The 20849-nt window shown below is 37.1% G+C and overlaps 1 protein-coding gene, 1 long non-coding RNA gene and 1 other non-coding gene across 3 annotated transcripts; 2 read left to right on the top strand and 1 right to left on the bottom strand.

The window, feature by feature from the left end:
* The first annotated feature begins 332 nt into the window (after window positions 1-332).
* LOC136201270 (uncharacterized) lies at window positions 333-2693 on the top strand. Its single transcript, XR_010673763.1, has 2 exons — window positions 333-721; window positions 2156-2693. It is a non-coding gene; the product is annotated as an uncharacterized lncRNA (long non-coding RNA).
* LOC136201574 (U4 spliceosomal RNA) lies at window positions 351-500 on the bottom strand. Its single transcript, XR_010673921.1, has one exon. It is a non-coding gene; the product is annotated as a U4 spliceosomal RNA (small nuclear RNA).
* A 12411-nt stretch (window positions 2694-15104) lies between the features above and the next one.
* Window positions 15105-19183, top strand: LOC136201154 (probable serine/threonine-protein kinase At1g09600). The gene is made up of 7 exons (XM_065991745.1): window positions 15105-16430; window positions 16937-17221; window positions 17364-17681; window positions 17781-18008; window positions 18117-18217; window positions 18328-18676; window positions 18767-19183. The coding sequence occupies exons 1-7, from the start codon at window positions 15981-15983 to the stop codon at window positions 18926-18928; spliced, it is 1893 nt and encodes a 630-aa protein (XP_065847817.1). The 5' UTR covers window positions 15105-15980; the 3' UTR covers window positions 18929-19183.
* The last annotated feature ends 1666 nt before the right edge of the window (window positions 19184-20849 follow it).

Below are 20849 nucleotides of genomic sequence, written 5' to 3'. Positions count from 1 at the left end.
TCAGTTATATTATTAAATTATTATATTAATTTTCAGTTATATTATTAAATCATGTTCGATATTCTGGTGTTTTAGGCATAGGGGAACCACACAAATCCATCCCAACTTGGTAGACTAAGAAATAATATAATATCGAATTTAGAAATATTAATTTCCAATTCTATATTTTAAATTACAATTTTATTATTAAATCATGAAAAATTCTATATTCTAAATTATGCTGTCAAGAATATTTTTTTTTTTCACATTAACTCTTTCAGAATTTAATTAAAAAAAAAACAGTATCTTAAGCTCTTGTTATGTTGAATTTTAAAAAAAGCAAATTAAAAAATTTATAACTTATATTGTAGGGCTTTACCCAAAGGGAGCCCTTCCAGAAATTCTCTGCGGCCCAGGACTAGCCAAGGCCGCAGAGGGGGTTTGGAAATAGTTTTCAACCAGCAATTGACGCGCCTCGGTTATAACCTCACTAGCTGCGTCATTGCCCCAAGCGCAAAGATGCTTTACAACGTTCTGTCGCTACTCAATTTATATCCACACACCTCCCTGCTTCACTTCTTTATGAGCGATGTGGGATAATATCTCTCATCGATGCTCTTAACTGCTGCTCCGGTTTCACCAAACTCCTCTTATTGAAGTTCCACATGATAGTATTGAAGTTCAGATGCATCGATGGAATCCGGATTTCCAGAATGAAGCAGAAATTGGTAGCTTTGTTTCAGTATGTAGAATTCACTTCTCTTTATACTCCTACTCCTTAGCTGTTTTGTTTGCGCATTTTAGGGTTTATTTTGGACTTTGGCCTCTGTATTCTCTATTCTGTTAAAAAAATTTGCCGGGCATCTTTTGATTCTGATACATTGGGACAAGGTGTGGGTGGCGTGAATATGAGTTATATTGATGGTACTTTTGATTATTTGAAATTCAATTTCAGGATTATGGTTATAGTTAGTTAGTTTACTGTTTAGAAATGACTTTTCAATATGTAGTGTGGCTTTGAGGAGAGATCGAGGATCCAATTCTAATGTTTCTGATAACTGTTTTAATTTAGATATTAGAATTCATTTAGAGGTCAAGGAAGAAGTTCTGATTTTCTTGTTCATGAGCAACGTGGATGGAACACGCTGAATTCTGTAATTTCTCATTAGAAAACAAAAAAATGAATTAGCCGTGAAAAGCAGCTACTGTCAACGTTGTCATATTGAGCTTGGTAGGCGGTTAAGAACTTGCTGAAGCATGCTTCTCTCTCCTTCTATTGTTGATTATAGATGCAAATTTGGAAACATCATAATCATGGGATGTAGAGGTTGAGAATTAAATTGTTTCAGCTCCCTGCAAATGCCTTTTGAACCTTAAAGATTTTAGATAAATAGCACTGGAGAAGCTCTGGATTAGTGTTATGGATCTATGATCATGGGTTAGGTGTCTACAGTAAATATTATCACTAGGACTCAAATAGAGTACAGATGTCTGATAAAATATCTTTAGCTGCTATAAAAAAAAAAAAAGGGCGGCCCGGTCGCATTACGCGTCCCCGCTGAGCGAGGGTCCGGGGAGGGGTCCCACCACAAGGGTGTATTGGGGGCAACCTTCCCTTGCCAATTTAATTGGCAAGAGGCCGCTCATATCTTTAGCTGCTATGAGAAGGAGAAAAATATATTTCTGATGGATTGGTCAAGTTACTTTCATGATTGCTAGATATTGCTCTTGAAGTGTCAAAAATCATTGGCTGATTGGGACCTTCAATGCTCAGGTATTTGTTTTTCTTTCCCTCATTTTGTCTTCTTCAGTGAGGGTCATTTCAAGTCAACTAGAAAAGCTTGGACTCATGACAAGTAAATCTTTAGGGAGATTGTTAATATAAGATTTCATGCTTAGTAATGAAGGGAATGGTTTTAGAAGGTGTTTTTGTAGTAGGAAATTGCTTGGCTTCCTTGTTGCATATAATAGATGTAGGGACAGGCACTAGCTTCAACCCTGAAGGAGTTGCATAACCAACATCTTATTCTTTCTGCTTGTGGCAAGATGATGAGAAATTTGCAAGTGATCTTTCCTCATTTGAGAGTTCTTTCATGCATAATATAGCCATGATTTGAGGTTGGCAACTAGATGGAAACATTTCCTATCTGTTGCAAAGTAACTATGTCACATCTAGACAGCAAAGCTTCCCGGGTTCGAAGAGGTGATCCCCGGCGTGTGCTTCGGTTTGGATGAAGCAGCAGCACTTGTGAAGAAAGGATTATTGAAGCCTCAAGATTTCAGATTCTTTGTCGGTTACGCAGGGTGGCAGCTGGATCAGTTGAGAGACAAGATCGAGTCAGACTATTGGTATGTCGCATCATGTAGCTGAAATTTGATATGTGGAAGTTCATCAGAAAGTTTATGGGAGGAGATTTTGCAGCTAATGGGCTGGCAGCTAAGCCGAAAGCCTAAGCAAGAGCTGTAATGCAATATAATGTAATTTATGTAATGTGAGTATAGAACTAGGGATTTTAATATGCAGAGCAGAGAAGGCATTCATAAATCCCATTGTACAGAAACTCAATGTTTCTTAGTTAGAGCATCTTCATGTTTCATCTTTTCATTATTTGCAGCATTTTTTTTTTGTCCCAATTCAGGCTAGGGTAATTTTTTTTTTTACCTTAGCCCTTATGAACTTGATTTTTTATTTATTTTTTTTATTTATTGCACTCTAAGCAGTAAAAAGTTGATTAAGCTACTAATTGGGTCTAACATTGCTACATGCTGAAAATGTTAAGGATGGATTTTACCATTTCTTATATTAGGAGTATAAATAATTAATTATATATGGTTAAAATATTGATTTTTTTTATTAAACTAATTTAATTTATAACAAACTATTCTATTTTCTTATGTATTATTCAGCTTAAATTTTAGTATAATATAATTTGGTCATGTTTGTATATTATATACAACTTTTTTTTTTTTTTGTTAGATCCTGTTATAGTTTAAACTTTCAAAAAAAAAAAAAAATTCAATAATCAGAATAAAAAATAGATATAGGCCTTATTAGAGTTGTAGACATTGTGAACTTATCAAAAGTTAGGTTCTCATACTAGACCCGTTCACCGGGAACCATGGCTAAGCGATCCAACTCATAACCCATTTTGGGGTTTCAAAGGGTGACGTTAGGCTAATATTTATGCTCCCAATGCTGAAAATAAATCAAATGAATCTTTTAGTAAAAATAAAAAAATAAGGATGAAAGGAATACCAAAAAGCACACAACTTACTTTGGAAGTATGCTACTCTTTGAAGAAGGCGAGTTCTTCAGCAATCAAACCATTATCAGTAGTACGGTTTGCAATTGGAGCTTTAGCCTTCTTAGCCTCACTAACCTTCGCCTTAGCAACTTACTTGTCTTTGCATTTTCTGCTTCACTGGATTCTCCCTCCTCGTCTGGACCTGGGTCTCTTTTAGGGCTCCACCTCCACATCCTTCCTTTTGGTAACCTCCGATCCTGGAATAACCGAAGTACGAAATGTCATTGATAGTTCGAGTGGCTTGTATTTGGACTTACGTTTGATACATTTGGAGGCCTCAACAAAAGGTACAGAAGCAAAAGGTTTTATTTGAAGAGGAGATTTCTTCAAAGATATAGGGGGAGAAACATATATAATATCCTCCTCGATAAAATCCAAGATTTGAATACCGAACAATGCTTCAGGTTTCACGACAACGGTCACAATTACAACCGCTACTTGATCTAGAGAAGTCTTAACTCTTGCCACAGAATTATCTTCGATAGATTTGACTTAAGCGCACATGGGGGCACCATCTTGGAACCGAACCTTGGTGGTTGGAACCCCTTCAGCCAAAGACACTTGGGAAGGAACCTCAAATATCTTTAATTGAAGCAAAAAGGGTACCTTGAGAGGTCCAGTCCCCAGAGGCATGAAGGAGCCTTCTTTGAGGTCCCGACCACATTCGAAGCCTCGGGAGTATTAATATTTGATCTTGAAGCCAAAATGACATGTCTTTGCCTCTCTATCATTCATGCACAAACATCCATGTTAGAAGCCATTTCTGCACCAAAAAAATGGAAAACAAAGCAAAGTTACAAATAGAGGGAGAAAATTATAAGTTACTCCTGAACTATAGGTGAGACATTTTTTATGTGTTTGAAATCCTTAAAGGATGATACAGATGGCGTTAAGTTACAACATGCGATAAACAATTCCGAATATATGAATATATATGAGTAACAATTTACTCTTACAAAGACAATTATATGTAAACCGACCAACTCCGTGAAGTACTTAGGTCGTGGTTCCCTCTTAAGGCGACTCTAATTCTTAGGTTTAAAAAATAGGGCCCCTAAGTTCCGTGGCTCGTCAATTCCTATGGTTTTCGGGTTGTCAATTCCAGTAAGGCATCACCTATATGAATCCTAATGGATTTCGGAGTTTGTAATCAATCTACACAATAATCAATTATGAGAATCAAAGCAAGGAATAAACATTAACAAGTATAGTGAAACTAAAAACCGTAATCATATATTATTACTATGAAAAGTGTAAACGCGGAATATAACCGAATCTAACACATATGAAGAGTACAAACTAGTCAATAAGAAAAAAGGGAAGAAGAATCAACCCTTAAATCTAGCTAATCAGACTCAAGGCCATCGTTTCGGATTCGGAGGTGGAACTCTCGAGCTTGGGGAATGCAGATGGAACGTAACTTCGTCGGAGTAACATGAGAATTACAACAAGCTCTCAAGGTGTAAGGATTTTTATTATATAAAAACTGAATCTAAACTAATTAAAAACTCAATGTAAACCCTCTTCCCTAAAATTGGATTCTAAGTTAGTTTATATAGAGAAAATTACAAGCCATAATGGCAAAATTGAAATTACATAAATGATAACAACCCAAATTATTCTTGAATAAGGAATAAGGGAAAATTAATAGAAATAATGGCAAACCATTATTCATTCTAAAAGATATATTTATGCATGATTAATGTGGAATTAATGATAATTAATGTAGGGGCGAATATGCAAATAATGAGGAAAAGGAAGGAGTCTCTAGCATTATGCCACGCCACGTGGACCATGGCGAGATACGCCATAACGAGATACGCCCGATGAGAGCGAGTAGCGGAGACCCGCCATAGCTCTCAAGGAGAGCGTACATACGCCTTGACGGATCAAAGAATACGAAAAGGCGCCTTTATTACCATCCATGAATGGGAATAAATACAATTAAATGGCAATTAATAGCCAGTAAAGGAGAATAAAGACTTGACTGTTCGAATACCTCAACTCTGAGGGTTTCAATGCTAAATGCTGGGATTAATGGAGAATTGATAGCAATTAAAGATGAGTAATGACACAACTCTTCACCTGCTTCCCCATTAATGCTGAAGGTTACAGAAACCTATATAAATACCCCAACTTCCTAGGATCAAAGGTACACTTACTGATTCTCTACTTTTGTGCTTATAGTTTATTCTCAGAAATATTACTGACTTTGGCATCGGAGTGTCCTCGGCCGATCCCAACGGCGCCTCACAGGGAAGTGCTCCGATCAAGGATTTTTCCACAAGTTATCAATTGGTGCGGTGAAGGTGGATCTCTAACAAACAGAAGATCGCAAAATCTTGATTGTATAGAGTTTCACAAAGAACAAAACAATGGAGTCAACGAAATAGAAATCACAATCTCAAACCTTGGCTCAATCAGTACAACAAATCTATCCAAAGATACAGTTCTCCATATATTGGTGGGAAAGAGTTTTCTACACTAAATCTGGAACTTTATGATGAAAAAGATAAGTTTCCTCCCCTTTCTTATTCCATTTTTAATTAAAGAAAATCGAGATCCCTCACTCTTATAAAGTGCTATGAATATCATTACATGTTATTAGAGTAAATTACACGAAAGGTACCTGAAATATACCTCAGTTCACACTTTGGTACCTAGATTACATTTTATCCCAAAAATATACCCGAAATATAGATGACCGGACAATTTAATATATTTAACCTGTCAACCCCGGTAAACACGAGATTTTGACCATTTTTTAAAAATTGACCAATTTTTTTCTTTATCTTCCATTCTCTCTCTTCTCTCTCTTTTTCTCTCTTAGATTTTCTCTCTACAGCCATGGAAACTCTTCTCTCATTCTCTTCATCTTCTTCCTTATTATCTCAATCTTATTTCTGGCCAGCAAACTCTTTTTCATTTCAAAACCCATTTTCTACCAACCTACTTTCTACAAACCCATTTCTTTCAATATAATCCGCAATTTCTCACAGCAACAAAAAAAAAAAAAAAGAAACTGCAGAAACAGCGAAAAAAATTTGAATCTGCTATAATTATGAAGTTGAAATAGCATTTTTAATCTAATCATTTGGTTATGTTAGACAGCTTCTAGTAAGGACTTCAATCAATAGCTTTGGAATTTCTCTTTAATTAAAGTATGCAAGATTTGAAGCTTGCTTTTGATTCGATACGACATCAGTTACTTAGAGAGGAGACCCCCTAGCCCACTTCCTGAAAGTTAATTCGATTGATCATCATGTGTTTTTCATTTTAAAACTTTTCCCTATTTTACCCATGATTTATCACTGCTGTAGTTCCCCTCTTTCTAGTCCTGCTTCGGTTCGAAAGGAAGCAAACTCACCTGGAAAAGCGAGGAACACTCTTAGGCTCGAGAGACTTGTTGGTTCCTGAAACAAAAGAGATCCTTGGTCTGGACTCTAGACGAAAAGAGTAGACGCTTATGAACCTAGAATGAATGTTCAATCTGTATCTCTTTTCCTGGGTAAATTAATAAGAATATTGAAAGCTAAGAGAAATAGATTTAAGAAAGAGAGAGACATTAAAAGTGGAGAGAAAGAGAGAGAAACATTAAAGGAGAGAGACGTATTGAAAGGGGAGAGAATTAAAATATACTTTCAATTCATTTAAGTGTATGTAAGTCTTTTATAGATTAGTAATTGTAAGTGGGTCCCATTATTTGTGTTAAAGTGGTCAAACAGTCATTGACTAGTAATTTACCGGAGAAACGCATTTAAATGTCCGGTCATCCATACTTGAGGTATATTTTTGAGACAAAATGTAATTCAGGTACCAAAGTGTGAACTAGGATATAATTCAAGTACCTTTGGTGTAATTTACTCCATGTTATTATGATAAATCTAATAAATTGTGAAAGATAAAGTAATAGACACAAATCTTTCATTAAATCTTGCATGCTCAATATGCCTTATATTTTTATGCATGACGAGTAATATGTCATTATCATTGAATTAGTACAAGATGCATGTATAAGATCCGTAATCTTGGAATTTTATAAAAAATTCATCCATTCAAGGTGATTTTATCACTTAATATTAAGATATCATAAAAGGCTCGTGTAATTACAGATAATTTAGGTCTGACCAGTCTTTTGGATGAACATGCATACAACTATTAGAAGAAATTACAAAAAATCATATTTGGTTTTTCTTGTACAATTCACCATCTATATATGGCTTTTCTCATATATAGTACTTTTAATATCAGAAATTCATATTTTTGAATATTGTTTTGTCAAACAGTTATTTCATTCCCTTTTTTACAAGGATGTGTTTATTCATAATAAAACCTGTTTATCTGACATTATTAGAATTTCTTTTACCAACGTAAGAGACTTGAACATATTGAATCTATTTGTGATTATCATGTAATTGTCTCTAATTATTAAGACCATTATGGACTGATGAATTACCAAATTGGATAAACGAAACTTTCATACCCTGAGCTAACTACAAAATAGTGCAAGTGTTAGTTTTGGATCAGAACATTAATTTATGTAAAATTCTTAGGATATACATGATAATTCCTTAGAGATTGTTTGGATGATGGTATATGAAGGTATATGAGGATGAATTTTGGGTAATTTTCCATACACCCCGAATTGGAGGAGAATCACGGTACATGTATTTTTTCTTCCAAAATTACCCTTTATATTTATTTTATTTATACAAATGAAATGATATATGAGTAATTTCATATATAACTACATTATTAAACCATCACTTACCTTACTTTAATTATATTTCATCCAAACGAGGCATTAATGATCTCTGAATGTCATTAATGCATGGATGCACAATATTGATTGCAAGTAAATAGCAACTATGTAAGATATCTTTCCCAATATAGAATGTCATAACTTTTATGATGTTTAAAATAAATATGCTATCTTGGATATTAATGTGCATCGTTTTGTAATTCTTTCATTTATGAGGATTATAGTTCGGTTGAGCAGTTTAGAATTTAGTTTTGCTCTGTTCTCCTTTTTCTGTTTCTTTATTCCTTTGTATACTCTTCGTTTGCTTTTTAATAATATTCGGGTCCGGGTTTGGGTTGTTTGGCTGGGGGTGCCGACCTAGTCGGGATGTCCGGCCTTTCCCTAAACCATCACCCTATCTTTACTTAAAAAAAATGTGCATTGAAATACAAAAGGACATTGTTCTTAAACCATTTTCATTATGGTTGTTTATTAAGAATTCATTATGATATTTATGTGCAGTAGTAATCTTTATGGTTATGACCGTTATATGTGGTATTATTAACACAATCATGAATAAAATTCTATTATGAATTTGTTTGACATATAATATTTACTCGGTTTTATCCTTTGACTAAGTTCATTCTAAGAGTCAAGGACCAACGTAAAGGAATTACTAAATTGATTCCAAGATGAACTAAGAATTCCATAAAGAGACATTGCATCGTACATGATATTTGCCAACAAAGGTCAATGCAAATAGTCTTTCACTATGAAGTCAGTTCCATGGATCAAGCCATTAATCCCCAAGGTAAGTGAATATAGCTTTTATGCCTTACCACAATCTTTTAATAATGGACAGGATATGCCCCACTTCTGGAGTTCTTTCAGTACTAACCCACAAGTACAAGGGAATTGCTAATACTGCAACCAGTGCCAAACACTGGCATGAAAAATAAAGCTCAATCCAGAGAAGTGTATATTCAAAGTCACTTCAGAAAAAATCCTTGACTACATCATTAGCCAAAAAGGAGTTAGAGCAAATCCAGATAAAGTAAAAGCACTACGAGGCAAATGGCGAAAAGAGCGCCTAAATAAAAGCCCTACGAGGAGAAAGGTAAAAAGAGCGCCTAAATGAAAGCCCCACAAAGGGTGAGAAAGATCCAGAGGTTGAACGGGCGGATCATCGTACTAGGAAGATTGTCAACAAGCATTTCAAGGTACAAAACAATTCCTAGCAGAACCACCCTTGATGAGCAGACCAATCTGAAGGGGAGACCTACATTTGTATCAATCTGTCATGGATAAAGCTATGTGCACCGTGGTTATTCAAGAAGAAGAAGAAGGTCAACAGTTCCCCATCTATTATGTTAGCAAAATGTTGAAGGATGTGGAGACAAGATATTCAAAGCTAGATAAAATGGCTCCAGCGGTTGTGACAATATCCATCCGCGTCAAACCGTAGTTCCAAGCATAATCTCAACATGATCAAGATCAAGATCAAAAGCTGGCTTCACCACCACGATTCAACATTGAACACACGGATGATGAGATTGAAATGCGAGTGCATGCCGCTCTAGATAGACAAGAGAACAATGCATAAAGATACGCCATCCAGTTAACAGGAATTCGCCATTCACAGAGCAGATCCTGGGGTACGAGGCGGACAGAATGTTTAAAGCTTCCAACTTGCCACAATATAAAAGAAAAGAGTCAATATAAACGGGACATTACATATCCCGAACCCAAAGGAGGGGAGCATGTAACCGTTGAAAGGAATGCCAAGACGTATTACAGGTTCCATAGAAGAAATGGCCACCACATTTTGAAGCTTGCTGGAAGCTGGAAAAATAGAAGATAGATTTGTCCAGAATAACAAATAACAAGACGACAAGCAGAAGACAGATCCCAGAAAGAAATTCAAAAGTGTCTTTAATGTCATAGCAGATGGACCAGTGTATCAGCCACCGGTGAAAAAAACAAAAATATCCACTCTGGATAAAACATCCCTCAATTGCCCCTTTTGTAGAAACAGGTCCAGTAATCCCTCCACATGCAGATGCTCTAGTTATTACTATGGTGGTGGAAGGTTGGGAAATGAAGCGAGTAATGGTGGATACGTGCAGTTCTTGTAATGTCATCACCAGAGGTGCATTCGCCAAACTAAAGGTTGATCCGATCCAAATAGAAACAACCATTGTTGACATCATTGGAGTGACGGGTCACACTATCCAGACCAAGGGCCAGAGGTTGCAGCCCTAATTTCCATCCGTCGTCTGACAATGTACATTCCCACCAGCAAAGGAGGAGTAATGATTAGCGGGAACCAAAAGGTGGCTAAAGAGACTTATACTCGGCGTCACTATCAATCCGCCCACAATCCAAAGAGGACGAAGGTGAGAAATATTAACTTGTCACTACAGCTTTGGGCGACACAGAAACGCTCCTTATTGCTGATGGAAAGCGGGTGCGGATCGCCAAAGGATTAAAACTTGAGATCAAAGAGGATGTTAAAAAAGTTCTCATTGAGTCTGAAAGCGTATTTACATAGGAGAATGAGATCCCCACAGGAGTAAGCCCAGATGTGATTACTCATAAGTTAAACATCATTGAGGATGCGGTTCTAGTTGCTCAGAAAAGACGGAACCATGGGCCTAAAAATCAGTATTTTTACATATTCTTATATGTGCATTAAACTGTTATAGTATCCTATATTTTATAATTTATTCTTTCTCGCCATACTTCTTATATTCATTTGCCTAGCTTTTAGTGCTGATATACGCCCAGTGGCTGGCGAATGAAAAGTTCCACAGGTGGATCAATTACCTCAAAGATCGGACAATTGATCCCATCACGGGCGGATCCCCTTTCCATAAAGATAAGAAGCACAGACCCTCAAGAGCTTTCAAATGAGCTCAACTCTCTCCTCAAAGACAGGAAAAGGATTGGTCACCATCAAAAGCGGGTTAAAATTATCTCAAACATGAGAAAATTACACCCTAAACTTTCTCCTCAAAGATAGGAGAACAATAATCTCAGCGGCGGATCGATCTACCTCGAAGATAGGAAACGATTGATCGTCGTCAGAGACAGAGTTAAAATATTTCTCAGACGTGAGAACTTTACACTCTCAAATACTCTTCCCAAAGAAGAGTCTCAAGACCTGGCGGTGGATCGATTCACCTCAAAGATAGGAAGCAAATCGATCGCCTAAGGCAGCTTAACTTCCTCACCAGGAATAAAAGCTTCTAACCTTCACAAAGGTTCACACATTGGGGTACGGCTGGCCACCTACCCTAAACAATCGGAGAAATCCTAAACCAGATTCTAAAAAGTTACTTGCTAAAAGATATAATGCATTAGTAAAAATAGTTCTGGAAAGAAAAGGGTTCATCCAACAACGAAGCCTCGTCTTCATCAAAGTAATGAAGCCTCGTCTTCATCTCCAAATAATGAAGCCTCGTCTTCATCCAAGTAATGAAGCCTCGTCTTCATCCAATTAATGAAGCCTCGTCTTCTTTCAATTCATGAAGCCTCGTCTTCATCCAATTCATGAAGCATCGTCTTCATCCAATTCATGAAGCATCGTCTTCATCCAATTCATGAAGCCTCGTCTTCATCCAATCAATGAAGCCTCGTCTTCATCCAATTAATGAAGTCTCGTTTTCATCAAAGTAATGAATCTGCATCTTCATCATAGAAATAACAAAGTCTCGCCTCCACAAAATGCACAAAAGTCCCTAAATGGCTGATCATTCTTACTGATCCCTAAGTGCGGGTCATTCTCCTCAATATGGCAGAACTGAACAAAAGAAGTCCCTAAGGCGAATCATAATCCTATGCGGTAGGAATAAATGGTCCAATAAAGGGCGGGTTATTCCCTTTCTAAAGGAAATATAACTCTCAAGAAGCCCCTAGAGGATAACGATGGATACAGTTGGCCACCTATCCACAAGGAATCAAAAGCCCCAAAACGTGCATCATATCCATATATGATCCCACATAGGGCGGATCTTGTTCATAAGATCCCGCATAAGGAAGCCCCAAAAGGCGCATCATTTCCATATATGATTCCCCATCTAGGGCGAGTCCACTTTCCTCCAAGATAGAAAAATAAAACACCATTTAGACAGCCCTAAAGAGCTTTTTATACCTTTAGGGGGGGCTTCTGATAACAACCCAAATTATTCTTAAATAAAGAATAAGGGAAAATTAATAGAAATAATGGCAAACCATTATTCATTCTAAAAGAGATATTTATGCATGATTAATGTGGAATTAATGATAATTAATATAGGGGCAAATATGCAAATAATGAGGAAAAGGAAGGAGTCTCTAGCATTATGCCATGCCACGTGGACCATGGCGAGATACGCCATAATGAGATACGCCCGATGAGAGCGAGTAGCGGAGACCCGCCATAGCTCTTAAGGAGAGAGTACATACGCCTTGACGGATCAAAGAATATGAAAAGGCACCTTTATTACCATCCATGAATGGGAATAAATACAATTAAATGGCAATTAATAGCCAGTAAAGGAGAATAAAGACTTGACTGTTCGAATACCTCAACTCTGAGGGTTTCAATGCTAAATGCTGGGATTAATGGAGAATTGATAGCAATTAAAGATGAGTAATGACACAACTCTTCACCTGCTTCCCCATTAATGCTGAAGGTTACAGAAACCTATATAAATACCCCAGCTTCCTAGGATCAAAGGTACACTTACTGATTCTCTACTTTTGTGCTTACAGTTTATTCTCAGAAATATTACTGACTTTGGCATCGGAGTGTCTCCGGCCGATCCCAACGGCGCCTCACAGGGAAGTGCTCCGATCAAGGATTTTTCCACAAGTTATCAATAAAATAAGAAGACTTTGAATGTTGTAAGAAGATTTTGAATTTGCATGTTGAAAGAAAACTTTGAATTTGCATAAAGGTTGTAAGAAGACTTTGAATTTGATGTAGAAGACGAGCCCACATGAATAAGGAAGCATATGATGCTTGTAGTAAAATATGCATTTTTGCTGAATTTGGGTCGAGCATAATGTGCTGGCCCTAGTGCTAGGCTTTTGTGCCTATTTTCTCCATTCCACACCTTGTCCCATTTGCTTGTCTCTTAAGCTTAAATTACACATTTTAAAAGGGAACTTTCATTTTCACACATACAATTTTTTTTCCAAACGTTACAACTTAATTAAATTCTACTAAAAACTTTAATATTATTGAAAAAATAAAAGAGATTAAAAATCTAGAAATATAAAATTAAAATAACTCAAAAATCAATCTTTTTAACTACGAAAAAAGTGAATTTGGACGAAAGTGAGTGAACGTGAGTGAAACTACGAACTATAAAAAGTGAAAGTGGGTGAAAGTGAACGAAATTAAGTGAAAAAATAACTAAAACCAACTAACTTTGATTCAAACTCACTAAACAAGTTCAAAGAAGTATTTTAACTAGAAATGTAATGAAATATGACTTAAAATAAGCCAAAAGACTCTAAAAATCATACATAAAGATAGGGATAGAACGTCCCTATCCGGTGTTTGACAATAGCATGAATGGGTAAAGGTGAAACTCTTCCAAGACGGCTACGATGAGAGCCGGAAGAGGAAACCTCATACCATACGTCAAAAACTAGACATAAACTCCTATGAAATCTTCACTGTCTTTCCAAAGGCTGTCATTGACATGTTGCCCAGGGCTGGGAAGATGCATCTCTAAATTCTTGAGGGAGGGGGAATTCAGCCACATATCCACTAGTTGATAAGCTGTCAAGCTAGAGCCTTAATCTTAGGCTTTAGGGTGCTATTTTTTTTCTCAACTATTACTTTCTTGTCCTTGATGGTTTCCTTTTAATTTTTTTCATAGAGGCATGGTCAGTATTACTGGAGGAGGTCAGAGAAAGGTCTGTAGAGGTTGAGAGCTTGCAAGAATTTTTGGGCTCCCACACATCCATACAATAAAAAAGAAAAACTAGGGAGAGAAAGAACACTTACATGTTGCCTTGGAAGAAATTGAGGCTCTAAGCACAAAAAGAAATGAGAAAGTGTAGAAAAGGGAATTCATCACCAAGATTCTACTTTCATAATGCTATTTGAAGTGCAAGTGAGGGGTTGCCATCAATTAGAGATTGTTGGCATCGACGCTGATCGAAAATCATGAGCGTTTCTACCTGTCATCTCCTAGGTTAAAAGGTTTGGGATATATATCACATATCACGTGGAAATTAACAGTGGTAGTAATGATGTCTAGTATGGAGGGCTGCACGTCTATTAAAGGTGACGTCAGAAGCACGCGATGCAACATCCCACCTCTTCAACATTTCCGAACGGAATGTTTGAGGACTAAGCATTTACGGGATACCAAAACATTCCTCAAAAGATAAGACCCCTCCAGGCCTCCAGCAACCGAAGCCCTAAAGAACTCCGAGAGTCAAACGGGGAACATCTGATATCATGTAAATAATATCAATATACATGCGTCCTCATCTCAAACTAGCAGAGGCACCCAGATCAAGAGAAGCCGTCATATTAAGATAAATAGGAATAAAGCATCTCCTCAAACACGTGGGCCAATGGGATGTGATCCCAATTCCTCCTCGGATCGTTACCCTTCAATCCCACCTAAGATTAGGGAATCCCAAATTAAGTATAATGCAAACCGCCTAAAATACGTCCATCATCTAGCTATCTAACGAGGAATCTACGGATAGTACCAACCACCTGCAGTTTACCCCTCAGCATCATATAAAATACAATGTGATTCCATAATCAAGACACATACGCACGTTTATTACAATTACTCTCAATTGCTTTATACTCTATCCTATATATCGCTAACTTAGACATTATAGTATGACCGTTGCTCAACAACCTCGTGCTGTTCATCTTTCTGTCTTAAGTCAGGCATTAGAGAACCTTCATTCCGACAACAGATTAATTTGTAAGACTATTAACATTAGAGGTATTTTTTGCACCGTACCGGTACCCCTCTTTTATATTAGGATTATAATGTGATAAAGGATTAGTTATTACGAAAAGAACTCAACCATTTTACAACATAATGGCAGCCACGTTGTCATAGTTGTTGTAATCTGAGCTTCTCTTCTCTTCTCTTCCCTCCATTATTTCAAATTTCTTAAAACCGAAATTGCTTTCAAAACTGATTCTGAAACAACCCACCCAACCCATATGGAACTTACTGAAACAATACAACTGCAATCAGCAAACCAGAGACACAACAAATCTTTGTTTTTCCAAGAAAAGAAATTGGAAACCTCAACAAACAAATTACAGGTTGTCGAATCTTAAAAATCTTAGGTTTCCCGCATTTTTAGGAGTTTCTATCTCTTCTGTCTCACCCGTCCATCTTTAACCAAACTCATATCCTGTGCTGTTTTAATTTTATTTTGTTACTTCAATTTTTGGATTTTGCATTTTTGCCCTTTTTTTCTTCTTCAATCCTTGTTGTTTCTTCTTCTACTTATGCAGGTTCTTCATACATGGTTCTCTTTTTTTATTTATTTTAATTCTTCTTTACGAATTAAGGAATTAAAACTGTAACCCTCATAAAGGGTTCCCAGAATTCCAGCATTTATTCATTTGATTTATTTGAATTTTTTGGGATCAAAACGATTTCAAAAAATTGAAGAGAAATCTCTTTGTTTATTTGCTGGGATTCTGACCTGGGTTTTCATTTTTCTTTTGATCTTCACATTTTTCAATTTCATCCCCTTTCTGAATTGAATTGAATTGTTGTTTCTTATCACTTTCTGGGTTAAAGATTCAATATTTGGAAGTTTATTTGTGTTTGATTTGAAAACTGTGAGCAATGTTCCATTGATTTTGGGGAAGAATATGGTAAATTTGGGTTCCCAGCACAAATTTGGGGAAACCCAAAAATTGGGGGTTTGTTCTTAGACTGAGCCCTAGGGGAATTTTAGGTAAGATTATGGGCTGCATCTGCTCAAAAGGAGCTGCAGATGAAGATGTTCATATCAATGAAAATGAGAGATATAAGGGGAATCAATTTGACATATCATCCGTACAATTGGTGGCTCCGGAACCCTCGAAGAAAGAGGAGGACATTGGCGGGAAAGTCGTGTTGGTGCATACTAGTTCTAAGTCCAGTACTGTTATTGTTCAATTGGAAAATGGAGAGAAGAATGGGAAGAATGCTGATGGATCCTTAAAAAACCGGCATCATCAAAGACGGGCAACAATGGACTTGGGTTCAACGGGGAATTCGCAACACTTTGTGTCTAGGATAACCAGCATGCCTCATGGCTCCGAAAAGGAGCTCATTGAAGCTGGATGGCCTCAATGGTTAACCACTGCTGCTCCTGATGCCATCAAAGGCTGGTTGCCTCGACGTGCTGACTCTTTCGAGAGGTTAGATAAGGTCAGTCTCACATTTCACTTGCCAATTTATTACAATGTTGATGTTGCATTGAGTTAAAAGGACTCTAGTTGCTTAGTTTAGGTCTCAAATTCGATTCGTAGACTTGAACACCTGAAGGGTATTTGATAAACCTCGAATCCTAGCTATAGCAGTTTTGCAACTTGCGAGTCTTTCAGGCACGAATTCAAATCGTTGCGAAGAAGAAAAGAGCGAAAAGGGCGTGCTTGATGTACTTAATTTGTTGATTGCATTGTACATGAAAATAAGTTACAATAGAGCGAGTTTAATAAATTATTGAGGGCGAGCCTTGGCGCAACAGTAAACCTTGTTGGGTTCGAGTCTTTGATGAAGGCTTGCCCCCCGTACACCCTTGTGGTGGGACCTCGCTTAGCGGGGACGCGTAGTGCACCGGGCCACCCTTAGAGCGAGTTTAGTAAATTACACTTTGTTCTTGTGGCTAAAAACTAGTCTAGCTACTGATGTATGTTTCTCTCAATGATGTGCAGATTGGACAAGGAACTTACAGCAGTGTATACAAAGCTCGTGACCTTGAAACCGGAAAAATTGTTGCTATGAAGAAGGTGCGCTTTGTCAATATGGATCCTGAAAGTGTTCGGTTCATGGCTAGGGAAATCCATATTCTGCGTAAACTTGACCATCCAAATATAATGAAGCTTGAGAGTATAGTCACTTCGAGAATGTCCGATAGCTTGTACCTTGTATTCGAGTATATGGAGCATGACCTAGCTGGGATTGCAGCAACACCTGGGATGAAATTTACCGAACCACAGGTACCTTGTAGTTGAGCTATGTGAATCGTTATCGATAACCATTTTCGCTCATTTGCTACTGCTATTGGCCTATTAATATTAGGTTCAACGAGCTTTTATTTTGGTATGCCGGTGTAGCCTAATTACTGTGGTGTACTTGCAGATTAAATGTTATATGCAACAACTTCTTCGTGGACTGGAACACTGTCATAGTCGTGGCGTCCTACACCGAGACATCAAGGGTTCGAATCTTCTGATTGATAATAACGGTATTCTCAAAATTGGAGACTTTGGTCTGGCGACATTTTACCAGCCTGATCAAAGTCAGGCATTGACTAGTCGTGTTGTAACGCTGTGGTATAGAGCACCCGAGCTCTTACTTGGCGCTACACAGTACGGAGATGCTATAGATTTGTGGAGCACTGGTTGCATTCTAGCTGAACTCTTTGCAGGAAAGCCTATTATGCCGGGAAGAACGGAGGTATTCTTGTTCATTTCATTCTTCATAGTCTTTAAAGTTATGTCGACGATTATGTCGTTTCGATATTAATCAATTGGAAGAACTTGTTAATTATTCCAGGTGGAGCAAATGCATAAGATCCTTAAGCTTTGTGGATCGGCCCCCGATGATTACTGGAAGAAAACGAAACTTCCCCAAGCTACAAGTTTCAGACCTCAACACAATTATAAACGTCGAATTTCCGAAACATTCAAAAACTTCCCCCCTTCAGCTTTATCTCTTGTGGATAAGCTCCTGACAGTGGAACCGGAAGATAGGGGATCGGCCACTTCAGCTCTGAATAGTGAGGTATATGTCTGAGCTTTTATTAACGTCTCGAGTCATTCCTTTTTCTCATGATTAAGATTTTCTTACCGTGCTTCTTCGACACAACTAATGTTAAGTTTTCTGCTGCAGTTCTTCTGTGCAGAACCCTTCCCTTGTGATCCTTCTACTCTACCGAAATATCCTCCAAGTAAAGAACTCGATGCAAAGGTTCGAGACGAAGAAGCAAGAAGGTGTGCTTTTCTTTTTATTGAATCATCACATTAGCTGGTCGTTTCGATGTCCATATCCGGTGTGAATGTCTTTCTTATATGTATGTATGTATCAACTGTTTTGATTTCAGGAAAAGAGCGGAGGCAGTAAAAGGACGCGGGACAGAATCTGTTAGAGGCACGTTTAGTAAACTTTCCCCAGAAGAATTCATTCCTCCAGGACAGACAAAAACTACATGCACAAGTTATAAATACGATATGCAAGAGGATGCTGGTTCGGGTTTCCGAATTGAGCCTGCTGGAGGATATAAGAAGAATGGTTTAACTCAGACTAATTCGATGATTCATCCTTCTTCGTTAGGAGCACCATCAAATAAGAGCTCGAAACCTAATCCAGAAATTAGATCACGGGACTCTCAGCCTGCTGAAGATGTTCCGAATACTAATAAAAAGGACGAAAGATTTTCTGGTGCTCCTATGGTAAGTATTCTACTAGTCCTACCTAGTTCATTGATGTGTTTTCCTGTCATTGTTTTATTATCCGAAATGAGTGGTTTCGTGTGGTTCCAGGGGAATGTTCGCCGGAAAAACAGAATCCATTACTCGGGACCATTAATGCCACCCGGAGGAAACATGGAAGAGATGCTGAAAGAGCACGAAAGGCAAATCCAACAGGCTGTTCGCAAAGCACGACTTGAGAAATCCGCGACAAAAAAGAACATTGATGATTAGAATCAACTATATGATAGATTCGGATTAAACCACATTGCAAGGGACGATATTCGTGTGTCATCATCCACTCCTCACCGGAAAACTTAATTAGGAATTATGAAATATTCTTTTGCAGTAAATATATATGTATGTATTTATGTATATTTTTGTTTATAAAGAATGAGTTGTGGGGGAAACAAAGCTTAATTCATGGAGTGGATAAGGCTATAATGAAATTGTAAATTGTTAAAATTGTGCTTCCTTGTTATGGTTTAGTGTTGAAATACTTTGATTTGTGTGAATAGAAGAAAGGTACTTGAGAATCCCATTTTTGCTTGCATGCTATACAATTAAAGTATCCCCATTTCCGAGACGGGCAATGCCTATGCCTATTGGATCTCGCTCCATTAGGGTTTGGGAATTCTAATCTCAATTTTCATAGAGTTGGCATAAGGGAAGAAATCTAAGGACTAATTAGGATAATTGGTATTTCCTAGAACTTTACGTTCTGATGTTGGTATTAGAGATAACCTTCCTCTGGCTGTGCCATGGTTAGCAATGCCGCCAGGATGTGCAAGTTGCATAAAACCAACGCATTGATACCTTTATCCTAGAACAAAACTAGTTTAGGAAGGATCAACTCAACCCTATTTCTTCACTAGCCCAACCCATACGTAATAGCCAAAGCTCTTCACAAGAGGCTTCTCCCTCTTTTGTCGTCAATACTGACAGAGGAATCCTTAGAAATCCAAACACTTCTGAATTTCATTCACCCTACCATTGTTCATCTACAAAAGCTTCACTTACCACCCAGCCACAAGCTCTCAAGGTACCACCTCCAATTCGTAACGATGATTGCTCGAGTCAACAAGTTTCATAAAGGGGGTCTTTTTCCTTTTTACTCTTGTTAACTTTAGAAGATTTCTCCGGATTTCGAATTGGTTATAAGATTGTGACATTTTCCATCATCTTTATTATAAGTTTCATTTCGGTTTCATTTCTCTGCATATGAGTTCTTTGATTATATTGTATTTACATATTTGATTGGATGATTCGTAAATCCAAATATTGATTGCTAATTCATATTGTGAGTCTAATTCAGTCATCTATATCAGAGATTGTAGGTATTGATGACATCACACATACATGAATTTCTGATCCCTTAGAGTTAGTTATGACCTTACCCATAAATCATATATTAAGAACCATAGTAGGGTAACTCAGTTCAATTATTTTGTGTTTATCCAATATTAATTAGATTCACAATTATATCTGAATACTGGTTGAACGCTTATTTTATCGTATACTGACCATTTCATACTTAGGGATTCGTAATTGCTTTGGATCAACTTAGGAGTAGATTAGTATAAAAACACATTCAAATCAACTTATCACCGCCTAAATAATGATCGAAAAGCGAGTAGTCTTGTACTTGCGGTATAAATCATGTGGATCCGATACCTGGACTTCTCCAAATTATTACTTGATAACAATGGGGTACACTTATCACTTGCTTTGTGTTGATTAGAGAATCTTTATTAGTATTTTATTGTGTATATAACCCATGTAATTATTGTAAAATGGGATCCATCTTTTTATTGCGTTGTTTCTCATGTTAAATGATATATAATACACTAAAACCGTCGTAAATTAATATTCGATAAATTAATAATCTTTTTAAATAATAATTTCTTCTGGTTCCGATTTGAGTTAGTTCAGTAAATTAATACTCGATAAATTAATATTTCTATAAATTAATAAAATTTCATGGTCCCAACATTATTAATTTATAGAGCTTTTACTGTATTTAAAGGTTATTCAATGGAACTTAAAGACTTATGAACTTCATATGTTGGGATTAGAGATATGAAAGTTTTATGCTAGTGGTTTTTGATATGATTAGGGATGGAAATATGTATTCTACCTGCGGGTACTCGACCCT

The sequence above is a fragment of the Euphorbia lathyris genome, chromosome 7 (assembly GCF_963576675.1).
Source record: "Euphorbia lathyris chromosome 7, ddEupLath1.1, whole genome shotgun sequence".
In the NCBI taxonomy this organism is placed as follows: Eukaryota; Viridiplantae; Streptophyta; class Magnoliopsida; order Malpighiales; family Euphorbiaceae; genus Euphorbia; species Euphorbia lathyris.
This window is presented reverse-complemented; position numbering and strand designations above follow the sequence as displayed.